Source organism: Gavialis gangeticus, unplaced genomic scaffold (genome assembly GCF_001723915.1).
Source record: "Gavialis gangeticus isolate Ggan-Ray unplaced genomic scaffold, GavGan_comp1, whole genome shotgun sequence".
In the NCBI taxonomy this organism is placed as follows: Eukaryota; Metazoa; Chordata; order Crocodylia; family Gavialidae; genus Gavialis; species Gavialis gangeticus.
The window spans coordinates 492,684-504,793 of NW_017729005.1; the positions used below are offsets into that span (position 1 = coordinate 492,684).

Sequence of the window (12,110 nt, forward strand, 5' to 3'; positions counted from 1 at the left end):
TCCAGAAGCTCTCTAACCCGGTCCTCCCCAACCTGAGGTCTGGAGACGTTCCCTCCAGACCTCAGAAGATCTAGTGTCTAGCCAGCATAGGTTCTGCAAAGGAAAATTGTGTCTTGTTAAGCTCTTGGCAAAGTCCTGTACAGGAATCTACTAAGGAAATTTAGTAGCCATAGGGTGAGAAAGCAAATATTGTAATGGACTAAAAACTGGCTGAATGATAGAAAAAAAATGGTAGGATTAAATGGCTGATTTTCATCTTGGTAAAAAATAAATTGCAAGGGTTTTCATACTTTGAAAATGGATCCAGCGTTGTTGAATATTTTTATCAGTGATTTAGAATATGAAGTGAGTAAAGAGGTACCAAAATTTGCAGATGAAGAGTTTTAGGAGAGTCACTATCAGGGAGGACTGTAAGGGATTTCAGAGACTTAAACAAAAAAGGTGAATGGACAGCACAATGACAAATGGAGTCCAGTGTTCATAAATGCACAGTATCACATTCAGTTTAAACTGCCCTTTCACTTCATACACCTAAGTTAGATGAATCAGCTCAAGAAAGAAATATAGTCACTGTGAATAAATTAATACTTCTGTTCGGCTGGCAAGCTAGTAAGATCATAGGAAGTACAAGGAATAGAAAGAATATGCCTTTATTAATGGTGCTATTGGTCACTGTTTCAAAAAATGGTATTGGAGAATGAGAGGTAGCTTCAGCTAAGAGCAACTAAACTGATTAGGAGATGGAAAACTCAAATGAAAAGACTGAACGGTAAATTTTGGTAGGGAGATAAGTAAGAAGGGACATGATAAAAATGTGAAATAATGAAGTGAGCAGTGACTAGTGTTCCACAAGATCTTTTTAAGGGTGCTACACAACATTAGCTGTCTTAAGTGTGCAAATACCTACATATGACTCATAAGATGAACCCAGAAATTACAAATTGGATTCCATTGTGTCAGAAACATGCTGACCTGTTGTGATCTTTCTGAGTTCTTTAGAACAGGAGAAATGATCTATTATTTTTCTGTAGTCAAATAAAAAAGAGAGAGAGCTAAGAGCTGGCATTTTTCAAGGGGTCCCTTGAGTCTAAAAGGGTTGAGAACCACTAGTCTAGAGAAAGTAAATCAGGATCACTAGTTCTCCATGTCATAATGAAAGAACAATGGAACATTCAATAAATTAAAAGGTGGGGAATTCAAAAGGAAGTACTTTTTTACATAACACATACTTAAATTATGGACAGGAAGTTATTGAGGTCAAGACCTTCACACAATTCTGAAAGGAGCTAGATATTTATATAGATATCAAGAATATCCAAAGTTATCATTAATGAGAACACAAACATTTGAAAAGGATATTAAAACTTATTCTTTGTGAGTTCAGCCAATTTCTATTAGAGGTGAGGATGGGCCTTTTTGTGGGAGAGAGATATCCCACATTTGTCTTCTATAGGCTTTTTCACCTTCTTCTGAAGTATCTAGTACTAATCATGGCTGGAGGTTGAATTGAATTTCAAGTCTGAGCCAGTATAGTAATTTCTATGTTCTGTTTTATGATATAATGATGTGAGAATAAGTCAAAGGAAAGATAGATTAGTGAGCAGAGACAGCAGATGAAGTGATCAAAGATGCAGGATAGTATCCTTATGAAACACATGTATTTTCAATTTTTTCATGGACATCTCTTTCACATATGAAGTTGTATTAAATGTGTATGTATTTGTGTTCTCTCTGCTGGTTCCTTGCAAATATACTGAAGTCAGTGGTCTTCTTACATATAAAAGAAAAAAGATTTGGTTCATAAAAATCAGTAGAACAGAGGTTTTCAACATTTTTGGGTCAGTGTACCCCCAGGAGCTGGTCAAGAAGGAAGAAGTCCCCCAGAAGCCAGTTGATGAGTGGAGATGGGGGGCAGCAGCCAGTCAATGAATGGGAGGAAGGAGGTCCCCCAAGGATTGGCGACAGTGGCGGTGGAAGTGCCAGTGGTGTGGTGGCGCCCACTGCCAAGTACCCCGTGAGGCCATCCCAAGTACCCCTGGTTGAAAACCCCTGCAGTACACTATTAGGAACCTCTAAAAACTCATTTCTCTAATAACTTTCCTATACACAAAAATAGCATGACTGTTACTGTGTGATCTTCCAGTACTGTATATGAACATAAAAAAGAGAGTAATTTCTCCTTTACAATGTCTAAAGAGTGAAAAGGTAATGGATCTGTGACCTGTCATTGGTACAGATTCTTATAATATCCATCCAGATCTGTTTGGGGTATAAATTTATGTTTGAGGGAAAGATGGGCACATTTATTTGGTAGGTGGCTTATCCTAAAAAATGGCAGCCATTGAAGATGAAAATATTTAGAAACATCCTCTGGAGATATAGATTAGTAGGCAGAGTGCAGGTTAGACAAATAAGAGTCCTGTGATAGGTCTTATGCAAAGCTTCTGTTCAGTGCTTCCTTCATTAATGGCTGCAGGTACTAAACAGGTGGAAGCTACTACGTTCTCCTGTTAATGCCATGTATGCGGCAACATAACTGCATTCCTGGGGGCCTGTGCTATGAAAAGCTTGTACTGTATATCAGTAGTCTGCTGTCACACCCAAAGCTACCATCATAAGGTCATTTGTTTCTATACATTGCAAGTTTGATATATTTTCTCTCTGCCCTAGTTTATGTGCTCTCTATATAATCGCAACTCTTTTTAAGTTCTTGTGATGAATGCATGTTTCCCATGGAGTAAGCTGTACATTTATGTTCTGCCATTGGGAATCAGTGTGCCACAGTGAGTAATGAGCCATGGTGCTGTTGCCTTCAGCAAGTGACCAGACTCTTTTCTTTTCCAGGTTGCAAAGGATCTGAAACTTTTAGAAACGCAAGTGAAAAGTTTTTTTTAAAAAAAGAACATTTTCATAAACATTTGTTTTCATTTTCCGATAAGTTTTAGTAGCCTCTACTTCATTTCAACTGTGCCCCCATTCTGTGCCTGGCAAAGATCTTTCCATCTGCCTGGGGGTTCATGCAACCAGTTTGACCTCACCCTGCTCCTGCCACCCCTTCCAACACATGTACACACCACTGTACATGATGGGCAGTGCATCATTCCAAGAGTTTTCAAAAAACCTGTTGCCTCTTCATTCTCATAAGCAGCAGTTATGGTTATGATGTGTACAAAGCCCTCCTCAGTGTGGGGCAATGGTAGGGAGTCATGTTTTATGGTTTAATAAAACTCAAAGAAAGTAGTGGTTACAAGACATCTTTTCAAATATCAGCATCTCACTCACTTTTTTTTTTAGTAGAATGGAGAGACTAGCTCAAAGTTATAGACTAATAACATACATACAATTCTTTAAAGATGCACTGCTGCGTTTTCACTGGAGTTAAATGAAATAAAATCCAGATTCTGTTGAAAGTTTTCTAGCTTCCTTGCTGAAGAAGCCATGCAAGAACTATGCAAGCCTTTATTAATTAATTTTCTAGGGCTTGCATGTGTCAGTGCTTCCTGGCAGAAGTTTTATTGAATCCAAACATTAAGTAAGATTCACGGGTGCATGTCTATTTCTTTTTTTCTTTTTTCTTTTCTTTTTTTTTTTTTTTTTTTTTTTTTTTTTTTGCTTTCGTTTTGCCTTCTCATTTTCAAAACAACTGGAAATGATTTTAAAAAATGAGGGTACAAACTTGGTTTTGTCTTTCAAATAATATCTTAGGGGGAAAATGGTTATTTCCAAATTCTTAAACCTTTTTACAATGTGTTATTCTGTGTAATCTTGGGTTATAAACAGATGTCTCCTTTGAGGTAGTCCTGATTGATCTGAGTCAAAACTGTGGACAAAAGATGAGTGGCATGGCCTTTACATGCATAGACCTTCCAAGCTGCATTGCTGCTGGAATAAGTTTGTCCTTGGCATGAATGGCAATTAACTTGAATGAGTTGCAGTTGGTTTAAACAGTACACAGCATTGTTGATGCATTCTATCTTGGGTGCTTCACGGGTACCTAAAAGTAGAAAAATAGGCTTGTAGGATTGGTAGGATCCCAGGACAAAAGGCTTCTCTTAGGAGAAATGGGACACCCTTTGAGAAGCCCTATCTATACTTATTAGAGGCTGACTGATACATGGGCAGATGCTTGACCGTTATGTACTGTCAGTTGTTTTTGAGCTATGGCAGCTTACATCAAGTGTCTGTCTGTTCCATTTTATTTTCTCACCGTACATCTTTAACAGTCCAGTTGCCTAAGCTGAATATCTCCCAGATGATTTCTAATAAAGGATCTCTGTATAATCTGATTATGCATTATTAATGGATACCTTCTTTATGGCAGTGATCTGCTAATCAAATTCAGAATTAGTGCTCAGACATTGCAGGCAGGCAGGCAGGCAGGCAGGCAGCCAATGTAGTTATGAGAGCACGGAAACAAAAATCAGTGGACTGGTATGGCAGTCTTAGAAGAAATTTAGCTAAGTACCAGCTATTTGGTTTGAATAGTATGGTCCTGATTGAAAAGATATATATAAAGTTGCAGATGCTTGTAAAATAAAAGTATCACAGCTAAATTTTTCATTAAATTATTTGAGTCTGCTGACACAAAACGTGTACATTTCTGAACCTAAAGTTATACAATATTCAGACATATTTTAATATAAACAGGAACATTTGCAGTGATTGCTTGGATTTAAATGTTTTTCCACTTGACATTTGTTTATACTTCCTAGGAAAGAAACTCTATTTATGGATAACTGAATAACACAAATAAACATCAGAGAGAGTTGAAAAATCAGCTTTGATTATGCATGAAAATCTACAATGTCATTGTGTACTCTTGTGCCGTATTCTGATTGCCTGTTTATTTTTACAGAGCTGCTGGCGATCCCATGGAAGAAGAGCCAGCCTTGTGAAGTGCCAAGTCCTCCCTGATATTTCCTGTGTGTGACATCATTGTGTATCCCCCCAAAGCACCCTCAGACATGTCTTGTCTGCTGCTTGGGTGGCACAGATCAGATGGAACGTAAACACCGGGCACAAAACTCCGAACAGCAGCTTCACTTGTTCTTTGGATGGACTTAAAAGAGCCCCAAAGATTCCTTAAATGTAACCACTACAATTCTAAAGTTACAGTAAACCAGGCTTGGGAGAAGGAGCCTAGAGCATGCTTTTAATATGCTATGTGACCCGCTCACTGACATAAATTGTGGAATAGAAAATGTTACAATATTCTACATGCCAGATTATTGATAGCCACAAGAATTGCAACAGCCAGCAAAATTTTGGGCAATCTCCATGCATCATTCTTTCTGAAACACCTTTATGGGGGTACTTTTTTTTCTCAATATGTTAAATTGTTAATATAATTTGTTTTCAAGGATCAGTAAAATGCATTTATGGCTATAGTTCATATGCCGTGCCATTAAAAAAAAAAAAGCTATACTAAATCCTTGCTTGGAGCAATTAAAGATGTTTAAGATGAGAGAATTTTCATTACAAAGAAAATTGTACTTTACTTCCTGTACTTTAAAACCTCCAAAGTACTGAGCTTAGTGGTGCTTTATTTTATCCTTTTTTTTTGTAGAAAGATACCCCTGTTTAATGTATTATTTTGTATCAACAGCAACACAGTCAAGATCCTCTGAAGTGAGCAATTGTCTGCCTTTTTAAAAACTGCTGCACTCTGTGTAGTTGACAGTAGCTCTCAGCATATGTGCAGCAAAGACTCTGAAAAAATGGATGACTTTTCAAATGTGTTTTTAGTTTGTTCTGAAATGTTTCTGCGTTCTGACTTGAAGAAGAGAACACTCAAGTATCTGTGTGCAGCTCATTTGAAGCTCAGGTGTTTCTGCAGTGGTACGGTAGTATGTTGGGAGTATATTTTATAGGTCATCATATGAATGCAAATTTCTTTTTTGTTGTACAGACCCACAGGATTTGGTTTGCTGAAAATGTTCCAAAGGGTTCAATTTCTATTTTAGATCCTTCAAATGTAACAAGGTTTTCTTGAAAAATGACATTATAGCTATTTAAAGTAATAGTTCCAAATGTAAGGTGGAGTTGTGCCTTTAGCTGATAATGAATGCTTAAACTATTACACATGTTGCCTTACTGTCAGAGAAAGGAATAGGGAGAAAGACATTTATTTAGAGTACTTTAAATGAACTCAAATTGTGATATAGCCAGGATTTTTTTGGTTGGTTGGTTGGGTTTTGTTTACAGTTTTCCCATGTAATGAACCCTGGGAGGTGTGTTACCTACATTAAAGTGCAGTACAGTATTTGATAGCTGGCCTAGCTTTTGAAAGCAAGGATGTTCATTTTTTTTATATATTTTCCAAACTTAAAGGGATATATTAAAGCCATAAGTGAAGACTGTCATGCTTTTTATTCAGAAATCTGAAAGAAACCTTAATTAAAACAAGATTTTGGGGAAGGCCATGATATGAAAGATATGGAACAATATGGTTTTAGTTATAAGGGGACTCAAACCTGTAAATCAAAGATGAAAGATTTCACTCAAATAGAATTATATAATTCTCTTTTGTTATGCAGTCAGACTAGATTTTTCATGCATTTGGGTTTGTTTATGATTACCATTTTAATTTTAAAGACTTTTATGACTTACACAGAAACTCCCTAGTACAGCTTAGAACTTTGAGGCAGTCTTTGAAATAGGAAATCTGAAAAGGAATGTAATTTCCCATACCATGAAGTAGGCTTTTATTTTGAAAGGATTCTATTAAATGGAGATAGACTGTCTGTTTAAAAAATAAAATAAAATTCTACCCACATTTTATGAAGCAAATCATGTCTGCTCAGCTAATGCAAATAGTTCTAACGGGCTAAATTCATTCCTGGTGTAGCTCCCCACAGTGGAATTATGCCAAAGCTAATGTGGTCCACTGACTTCAAGGGGGCTACTTGCATAAAGAAGGCAAATAATTTTTGATTCTGTACTTTCTCAGGACCTCACAATGGCATTTTTACTTGTCACTTACTGCAGTTTTCTGGCCATAATCAAAGAAATATTGCTTCTAGGAAACCAAGGTCTTCAGCTGTCAGTTGGGTAATTTTAAAAGTTTTTCATTGTATGAAATAATGTATTATAATATTTTAATTAGATACACAGTCAGGGAGCTTAAAAATGATCTCACTAATGCAAAATCAGTGTGTCTTTTTCTAACCTATATAAAAATGAGTATGAGTTGAAATTTGAAAACTGATTGAATTTTACTAATTTAATTCTGTATTTAAGGGGGGGTAATGCTCATGCATCATCTAAGTCAGTCTTCTGTTACTGGATTTGGTTACTCCAAGAGAATTTGGAATAACTCACATTATAAAGTCAGTCGCTTTCATGCATTTGCACAGATACACATCCCTGTAGGAGACTGTAAACAGTTGGATATAGTTAGAGTCATTTAGATAAACAAACGGGCAGAGAAATTGCACGTGAGATTGTGTGCCTGCTCTTGTTGCCTCTGAAGTCAAGAGCAAAATTCTCATTGAGTCAATGAATAGGGCCCTATATTTTAAGTTCAGAGTACCATTATTTTTTTACTATATCATTAAAAGATGCAACAGGACTCTTTAGGAAGTGACTAAGGGTGATAGGGAGAATATCAGGACTTCCTCTTAACCAGGGATTTTTTGAGAGGGCAGGTTCAGTTGCTACTGCTTTCTTCTCAATTTTTTTTTTTAATTTCCAACAATAGCTCCCTGATTGCTCTTAGAATCTCTCCCATTGCAGCACTGATTTATCTGGTGGTCAATAACCCGTACATATCCTTATAAATGTTTGACTACAGCTAAGACAATTTCTTAATATCCAAGTTCAGACATGTAGGAACTTATTTCAGAGGAACAGCTGATTCTTCCTTTGGACTTCAGCTGGACTTAGATGTGATCTGAACCTCTCCAAATCTGGTTCAGGTATCTCAATTTGTCCATTAAAAAATTAAGACACTTAAATTAGGCTGATTTTGAAGAACTGGGATTAAATAGCTACACAATGGAACATGAACATAAACATAATAAGCAGGTTTGGGGTAGAATCACAGGTTCCTCAGCTCATCCCCAGCCAGCCATTCCTGTTGGCAGCAAATTCTTGCTTCAGATGGGAGGGTTGGTAGAAAATACAGATTAGAAATTCCAGCTTTGAAAAACATATAGAGAGACTATCAGGGAGCATGCACATAAGCTTGTCTTTCTCCATTAAATGCTTCCGTCTGGAGTGGTGTAGAACCATTGGTGAATGGTGACCTTTCACAGCTCCTTGTAGCCCAGGATATTCTGTGGCTCATTTTCAGACTACGCATGTAGGCACTTCATGTGTACTAATTTGTTATAGTATACTATAAAGTGTTGTTATTAGGGGTATGCTTCTCTGATTCTTCCTCATGCAATATTTCTATGAAAGTCATCAAAATTAATGGGAATTCTACCAGTGTAAGGATTTCAGGATTAGTCCTTTGCTGAATTATGTACCTCCCTAATTTTCCTTCCAGTGAAAGTGAAATAACTAACTCCAGGCCAAGGAATCCCAAAAATCCACTAACCTGTCTCCCAGAAAGCTAACAAAATAAATAGAGAATATATATACAACACTTATGTAAGCAAAGATGACTTTTTCTTTATATTGCAAAAAAAAAAAATCAGCAAAACAGCTAGCTGAACAAGGTAGCAAAATTACTCTCTGGCTAGAGTATCTTATATTTTATATAATATCTTGTCTGAGTTCAGGCTCTTTCAGAAGCTGGAGATGAAATATTAGAATGGTTTTGCTGCAGCCAATGCCGGAGGTAGTGTAGAGACCAAGAATGTGGAGGCTAACTCGTTTGTGTAGACAGACAGAAAGACTCTCTCAGGGCAATCTGTCTGGAATAGGGAACCAAGGGGAGGAGGCAATAAGGGTAATAAGATATTTAACTTCATTTTGACTTCCAGTGGCACCTAGACAATAACTGTCATTTTACCCCTTAGAAAATTCCTCTTCACCATCTCCCCCTCCCTCCCCCCTGCCCCAAATTTCTATCGTGTATAGGTATAACTAGATACAATGCACCTTAAAATGTAACTGGTGTAGTCATACATCTTATCCAAGATACAAAAGCCTTTCGGGGAGATACTTTCTAACATGAGCGTTGTAGGGGACAAGGAAGCTTTTGCTATAGTGGCCTTTCCAAAAAATCTGTAATAGTACACAGTTGTTTTATTTTAAAAGGTCACCCATAGAGCCTTGTGAACCACTAAGTTTTTTTTGGGGGGGGGGGTTGTTTGTTTTTTACAGACGCCATATGGAAGTCTAAGTGAATGGGTATATAAGGAAAACCTGCTGGGAAAGAATTTATCTTAAATAGACCCTGTGCTACCTGCTTTTTATCCAAAACTTGGAAGTGAGTTGCTATCTAATTATTGCTTGAGCTCCTAGTTTTTCATTTTATTCATTTTGTTTTGCATTTTAACTATAATTTTAGTTTTTAAAAAAAGCTGCCCGTTCTGGTAGATGTCTCTGTACTTTGTGTGGGAATGAAAATGGCCTATCTCTGTCACTTCTAGCAGCAATTAAATGCTTAGTTTGTATCAGATCCAAACTGGAATCAGTATTTTATTAGTAAGATTTAGCTGACTGTCTGCTGATTGTCAAAAAAAAAGAAATTGTGACTTTGAAACTGACATTCCTCTGTAACCTCAAAAATTACCCATTTTGGTCCTAGCAATATAATATTTTCATTTGATCCAAAAAGGAATTTTGTTCCATGGCAGCTTGCTACCAGCTTTAGGCTCCAATAAGTTATATACCACAAGAAAAGAGCTAAATACAAAAAGAGCTTTCCAGTAAGTATGGCATACGTTGTACATACTACGCAGTCCCTCCTTATAGTGATGTGTTCTGTAGCTCAGCATTCTGGGACAATTTATAGTGACATATAGATTGTTCTGCATTTGAAGGTGCTCAGGTTTCATTTTTGGATTTTAATCATTAAACTGTGGGTCAAGAGGTATAGTACTGGAAGTACACGTTGTGTATGTAGGGTCCAGAGACCCATTAACCATAAATCCAAGAGGACTGACACTATATTCAGTGAGGCAGAAGGCAGGGTAGGGTGACATCTTATAGACTAACTTGTTTAGAGAAGCATGAGCTTTCATAGGCTAAAGACTACTTGTCAGACACTATGAAAGCAACTTGCAGAGAGCAGGGGTACTACAGAGAAAGGAATAAATACAATACCAAAGGTAGGGAAAGGGGCACTGCTGAGAGAGGGAAAGGTGGGTCGAAGAGAACAAAAGGGCTTAATAAAGCAGTTAACCCATTGAAGGACATGGGGGTTATGAAAGTTAGTCCAGGTAATGGGATAAGAATCTAGATGCTCTGTTGAGCCCATACTTAAAACAATCCAGTCTGTGGATGATTTCTCTTTCAAGAATTTCCCATTTGAGTTGATTTTTATAGTTTTGGTGTTTAAGGAAAGTTACTCAGTGGCCAGGTAGGGAATATCTCGCAAGATTCAGGTGCTCTGCCACAGGCTTTAATATCTTTGTGGAACTGATGTCAAACCAGTATCCATTCAGTCACATAGGGATTGCCCTGTCTGTCCAGAAGAGGGGCACTGTAAACTGGTGATGGCATGATATGGAAAGAAGAGTTAGTGAATGATGTTATAGTCCAAGTGGTTTGTTCTAATGATATTGTGGTCTGCATTGATAAAGCTGGCTGGATCTGCTGCAAGACTTAGTGGCTTGGTGGGAACAGGAGTTAGGTAGTCTGGAGAGTTGCTGGAGAGATGTTGTTTGAGATGGGGGCTGCCTAAAAGCCAGAACAGGCTTTTCCTCCAAGGCTGTGAGAAGTGATTCCTTACTAAAATCTCCAAATACTTTTCCCTAATTTAAAGTACTCCTAGTGGTATTTCTGAATATCCAGTGGCTATGGGCACCTCTGCAATAGCAGACTTGTATGATATCTGATTCAAAATCCATTGGTAACTACCCTTCAGTGTCTGTTAGATGAGATCTGTAAAGCAGAGATCAAGCTACTTTGGGATCAAACATGCTTGAACTTTGAAAAAATTAGTTCCAGATTCAGATCTGAATTCAGCAGTCTGGACGCATTTCTAATATGAAATGCCATTTCTGCCTTCAGTAGAAATATGGGCAAAAGCACACTGACACATATCAGAATCTTTTAATGGGCTTTTGATAAAATCCTGTAATCATAAGGTGTGACTGACTGACTGACTGACTGAGGAAACTCTTTTCATCCAACCCTCTTTGCTACTCTATTTATAGTAATTTTAAACTACCTGTTAAAATAAATAATGCAATAGAAAAGCAAAAAGCAACACCTAGTACAATCATGCTTCAAAATTTTAGAGCAAACTTGATGCTATGGGTCTCACCAATGCCTCTTTCTATAGGGATGCAGAGTTGAAATGTCTATTTTTATTTCAAATTGATGTTTGCTACCTGTTTCTATAATGAAAACAGTCTGTTGTTCCCTGTGCACTAAAAAGTTTATCTATAGTTTGTCTTTCCAGCTTCATTAAGCTAGAGCTGCTGAGAAAAACATACAATGCCAAACCTGTTTCTAAAGAGTATGGTGTCAGTGGGATCAACCCAAAAGGGCAACATTCTACAATAAAAGGTCAATATTAATATTGCTAAGAGGAACGTGAATTGTTGTTATTATTCCCGATACATTTTTGTATCTGAAAGTATCCAATGAGTAATTTTAAGTAATACTGTGTTCCAGAAATTTGTTGGATATACATATATAGGCACTGGACTAGCGTGAAGTAGTCTTCAATCAAGTTGTAAAAATTCCCTTTGTCTTGTGTTTTGTATAATTATTTGGCTATAGTCTTGTCCTAGTATGAATAAAAGCTATTTGAAATAAGCATCTGTGATACTCTGCTCCATTTTTTATATTAAAAATCTGGCTTAAATACAAGTTCAGCATCTGAACTTGCCACCCTGGTTGAATCATAGGAATCTGGCTATTAAACCATAAAGGGTGGAGTATCATGAAGCTTGAGTGCATAAAAATAATGAACCACAAATGTTAACATAAAAGTAATGTTATATGATAGACCAAAACCCACTGAAGGCCAAGAAACTAAGAGGTGA

At 37.1% G+C, this 12,110-nt stretch overlaps 1 protein-coding gene across 1 annotated transcript in view; it reads left to right on the forward strand.

Annotated features, from left to right (window-relative positions):
- HDAC9 (histone deacetylase 9) overlaps positions 1-11,856 on the forward strand; it is a 493,669-nt gene extending 481,813 nt beyond the window's left edge. The window contains exon 26 of the mRNA XM_019508553.1: positions 4,856-11,856. Coding sequence (XP_019364098.1) covers positions 4,856-4,895 — 40 coding nt within the window. The 3' untranslated portion in view covers positions 4,896-11,856. The remainder of the gene's footprint in view (positions 1-4,855) is intronic.
- Positions 11,857-12,110: the final 254 nt, after the last annotated feature.